Source organism: Otolemur garnettii, unplaced genomic scaffold (assembly GCF_000181295.1).
Source record: "Otolemur garnettii isolate 467f Iridium unplaced genomic scaffold, OtoGar3 scaffold00009, whole genome shotgun sequence".
Taxonomy (NCBI): Eukaryota; Metazoa; Chordata; class Mammalia; order Primates; family Galagidae; genus Otolemur; species Otolemur garnettii.
Genome location: NW_003852404.1, coordinates 7,555,586 through 7,560,601, shown reverse-complemented (window position 1 = coordinate 7,560,601; position 5,016 = coordinate 7,555,586). Strand labels below are relative to the sequence as shown.

The 5,016-nt window shown below is 48.5% G+C and overlaps 1 protein-coding gene across 1 annotated transcript in view; it reads right to left on the bottom strand.

The window, feature by feature from the left end:
- Positions 1-590: 590 nt before the first annotated feature.
- SDHB (succinate dehydrogenase complex iron sulfur subunit B) overlaps positions 591-5,016 on the bottom strand; it is a 30,621-nt gene continuing 26,195 nt past the window's right edge. Inside the window, exons 7-8 of the mRNA XM_003783863.2 lie at positions 4,169-4,291; positions 591-826 (exon numbers count right to left, since the gene is read on the bottom strand). Coding sequence (XP_003783911.1) covers positions 749-826; positions 4,169-4,291 — 201 coding nt within the window. The 3' untranslated portion in view covers positions 591-748. The remainder of the gene's footprint in view (positions 827-4,168; positions 4,292-5,016) is intronic.

Sequence of the window (5,016 nt, the reverse complement as noted above, 5' to 3'; positions counted from 1 at the left end):
CAAGCTGTCCCCCTGGGTAGAGTGCCATGGCATCACAGCTCACAGCAACCTCCAACTCCTGGGCTCAAGCGAGTCTCCTGCCTCAGCCTCTCAAGCAGCTGGGACCACAGGCGCCTGCCACAAAGCCCGGCCATTTTTTGGTTGCAGCCGTCACTGTTGTTTTGGCAGGCCAGGCTGGATTCGAACCTACCACCCTAGGTGTACGTGGCTGGCGCCTTAGCCACTTGAGCCACAGGCGCCGAGCCTCAAGATTTGGTTTTCAAAGGTTTTAATATTAGAAATGACAAAGACCAGGAAGCAATGACTAGTACTGGCTAACATTCACTGGGCGCCCAGACTAACTGCCAGGCATTCTCATACCAGATGGGCCAAGTGACACAATTATGGGTCCCATTTCAGAGATGGGCAAAAGGAGTAGCAAAGGGGTAAAGGAACTTGTCCAAGGTTGTCCAGCTGGTGGGTGGCAAAGCTGGGAACAAGCCTCCCCCCACCGGGGCTCAGTTATGGAACCCTATCCATCTCTTAAAGGACAAAAGCCTCCTTCAGGAACTTTCACATTCCCCTGTAGCAGGTAAAAGGAACAGTCTCGATTTTTTGTTAATAAAGTAGAATAACATTTATTTATTTCTTAACATTTTTATTATACATGCTGTGTTCATGGAAAGTCAAGCTATTGAATGAACTCAAATCAGATATAAATTAAGTTCAGCTGTGAGCTGGTTACAAGTCACATTGAGCACAGAAACAGCTACGCTGAAGCTTTCTTTTCTTTATAGGTTACCATCATTTTCTTGATTTCAGCAATAGCTTTCCCTGGATTCAGACCCTTGAAAAAGAGAAAATCAATCGCGAATGACAACAGAAACTCAACAGGAACCCCCCTCCCCCAAGCTTGGGTGAAACACCTTCTTCACTGGTAGTGCACCGTCAAAGCAGGGTGAATGCAAACCAACTTCCTTAACCATGCTAAATCTGGTTGGTTTAAAAAAGGAAAAAAAAGCCCAAAGGGCCTGGGCTAAGAGCTCCCTCGGTCACTACTTTCAGACATTTAAAAATGATCAGCTCTCTCTGGCAAGAGCTCTGCCACAGCTCTGCTGGTGTGGCTCCTGTTTATGACAGTCAATGTGCGCTTTAACTGCTCAAAGATATCCAGTGTAGTGTGTTTTTCTACCCCCTATGATTATAGGCCAATGTCAAAATCAGACAGACATCTCTAAATCTCTGAACACCATCATTATTACATCATCAGTGCAGAGGTCAGCATATATAAGGTCTCAAAGGTGTGCAGAAGAAACCACTCTCTCTGTTAACCCTTCCTAAGCGCTGCTGTGAGTCAGCCTGGCCAGTACCATTGGTGTTAGCTGCAGTCTGGCCCCACAGCTGTGAACATTTGTTTTATAGCAGGAGGCACAATAATTAAATCCACTGAGTGACAGCTTTATAGAAGTAGGAGGGTTGACAGACAAGTATTTGACAAATGAGATGAGGACTTTTTTGAGGTCAGTGAAGGATCCCCCTCCTCCTTCTATTTTAGAGACAGAGTCTCACTTTGTTGCCCTCGGTAGAGTGAGCTGGTGTCACAGCTCATAGCAACCTCCAAGCTTTTGGACTTAGGCAATTTTCTTGCCTCAGCTTCCTGAGTAGCTGGGACTACAGTTGCTTGCCATAACGCCTGGCTATTTTTTTGTTGCAGTTTGGCCGGGGCCAGGTTTGAATCTGCCAACCCCAGTGTATGGGGCTGACGCCCCACTTACTGAGCCACAGGTGCCACCCAGGATCCCCTAATTTTAAGTTAACTCTAACTCTGGAAAAGAGTGTTGTGGAAAGAAAAAAAGAAAAAGGAATGAAAGAAAAGAGATCTCGAGAGAAAGAGAAGTGGAGAAAGACTCCTCATATACTGATGTGGAATAACCTCTAGGATATAGTGGGTTAAAGAGTACAGGTGAGTGTCACGTACGAAGGCAGGAAAGAACACATCTGCACTTCTGAGTAGCATAAGATACCTCTGGAAGTTCACACAGTCTGATAATATCATTGCTTCAGGGAGGTAGCTGGGGTGGAGTGGGAGAATTTTCGTGGTGTACCCTTCTAATTCTGGAACATGTGAATACTTCCTGTCCCTGCAAGGGCAAGAGTGTGCCCAATCTGTGTGGGAAGAGAGAGCCCTGGGATAGGAAACAGGTGGCCTACTTCTCAGCCCCCTGCTACTGATCTGAAAGTGACCTCAGGCAAGTTACTCTCATCCTACCCCCCAACTGAGGGCTTGGCTTCCCCTCACCTGCACAAACCGGGGTTGAACTCAGGATCAGCCTAAGTCTAAGTCTCAAGCCACAAGGTCCAGCCCTGTTTTATTACTGACCAGGGCAAGGCACAGAGAACTTGATCTCGGTCACCTGGGCTATCTGCTGCCCCCTTCATAGCACAGGTCTGTGACCTGTGAGGCCGGGTGCACTGGTCAGGAATGTGCCTGAGTCACCTGCAGGGCTTCTCAAGAGCCACGTAAGCCAGGCCCCAACAGTGGAGATACTGTCTCTGAGGGTCTCAAATAGGCCCAGTACCTACATTAAGAAAAAAAACAAAACCCCCAAAATCCAAAAACAGAAGGTACCATTTATTGAGCCTGGGTGGAAGCCCAGGCAAGGGGGGGTTGGAGCCCATGGGTTCCCCTACCAGGCCTGTCCTCATACTGGTACCAGGTGAGAAACCTTGTAGCACAGGGAGGGGCCCCTAGAAACACAGCAGGTTTCTGGGCTGAAAATAAGTGAATTATATCGACTGTGGATTTCATGTTTTCAAAGACATGATTTATTTAGACAGAGTCTTATTTTGTTACCCTCATTAGAGTGCCATGGCAGCGTCATAGCTCACAGCAACCTCAAACTCTTGGGCTCAAGCGATTCTCTCGCCTCAGCCTCCCAAGTAGCTGGGACTACAGGTGCCTGCCACAACACCTAGCTATATTTTTAGAGACGGGGTCTCACTCTGGCTCAGGCTGGTCTCGAAACTATGAGCTCAGGCAATCTACTAGCTTTGGCCTCCCAGAGTGCTGGGATTACAGGCATGAGCCACCGCACCCGGCCCTTTATTTATTTAACAGCTAACTGGTTGTCCTGAAATTTTCCATCTTGCTGCCCACTGACTAAGTGCACTCTTTAAGTGAACTGGCTCTGTTTCCAGTCCCTGCACAAACAGCAGCCATGTTCTGAGCCACATGGCCCTGACACTTCCTGCCCACTGGCCAAGACTGGCACCTGCTATGGTTTGAACGTGTCCCCCAAAGTTCATATGTTGGAAATCTAATCCTCAATGCAACTATATTGAGAAGTGACTAGGTCAAGAGGGCTCTGTCTTCACAAATGGATTAATGCTGTTATCACATGTTAGCTCCTCATAAAAAGTTATGTTTGTGCCCCCTTTCTCTCCTGCCCTTCTTTCATAGGATGACAGCATGACAGCCAATTTGAGATGCCAGCATCATGGACTTCCCAGCCTCCATAACTGTGAACCAAAAAAACTTCTTTATAAGTTACCTGGCCTGTGATATTCTGTGATAGCAACACCGAATGGACTGAGATAGCACACAATCAAATGGCAGCCAGTTTCCAGCCTGCCATGACCTCTGATGTGCTGGCATGGGAAGCTGAGTGGGAGCAATGCAACTTCCTCTCAGGAATGTGAACTGAGAGAATGAGAGCAGACCACGGGCAGCTGAAGCTGGAGGTGTGAGCAGGAAGAGGGTGTGAAGCTAGGGAAGCTGGAGCATTTAGTCAGCTCCAAAAAAGCTCCAAGCTCCACAGAACAGAGAGAAAGAACAGGTTGGCTGCTAGAGAGCAGATTAGTGGCCGACATCACAAGACAGAGATGGAGAAGGAGTCCAGTACCCCGCCCCCCCCAGCTGCCTATGACCTGACAGCTTTTGTTTAATGGTTCTCACAAAGTCAGGTTGAATGTAGGTAGCTACTCATAGATTTCTGTGATATCTTTGACTCTCTGAATGTCCCCGTGTGTCCTCCAAGTACACCCTGCTTCTGAGGTAGCCTGAGTCTGTTCCTTGTAACTAAGAGCCAAACTAACTCCCAGGCTCACGCCAAGATAACAGGCACATTGTGTTCCCTTTCCATCTCTAATGGTCAGCTTGTCAGTTCTGAGTGCCACAAGCCTGACATACCTTGGGACATGTCCTCGTGCAGTTCATGATGGTGTGGCAGCGGTACAGAGAGAATGGGTCCTGCAGCTTGGCCAGGCGCTCCTCTGTGAAGTCATCTCTGGAGTCGATCATCCAGCGGTAGGCCTGGGGGACCAGGGGCAGATGAGCTGAGCTGCCAACCTCACAGAGCTGCTCCAACTCTGTGCCCCAGAAGTGCAGGAGGGAACTCCCTCAGCTTAGACGACTTGTCTCAGCACTTTTTTTTTTGAGACAGAGTCTTGCTCTGTTGCCCAGGCCAGAGTACAGTGGTATCATAATAGCTTGCAGTAACCTCAAACTCCTGGGCTAAAGCTATCCTCCTGCCTCAGCCTCTTGGGTAGCTGGGACTCTAATAGGCATATGCCACTGCATCTGGCTACTTTTTTCTATTTTTAGTAGAGATGGGTTTTGCTCTTGCTTAGGCTGGTCTTGAACTCCTGAGCTTAAGCAATCCTCCTGCCTTAGCCTCTAAGAGTGTTAGAACTACAGGTGTGAGCCATTGTGCTCAGCATCTGTACTCTTTATCTGTCTTCACAGCACCCACCCATGCTAGACTCTCCATGTCTTTGAGAAAATTGATGCTTTGAGTTCAAATATCCATCCCAGCAGCCCGAGATCCGTGAGCTGAACACAGACTGACGGCATGATTCCTGGGCTTGCTCTAGCAGTGCTGCTCAGAGACCCTCTACGTTTCCCAACAATTCAGACCATTTGGTACAAGTGACAAGGGTTAGCTTGGTGCCTGTGGCTCAAGTGGCTAAGGCGCCAGCCACATACACCTAAGGTGGCAGGTTCGAATCCAGCCCGGGCCTGCCAAACAACAATGACGG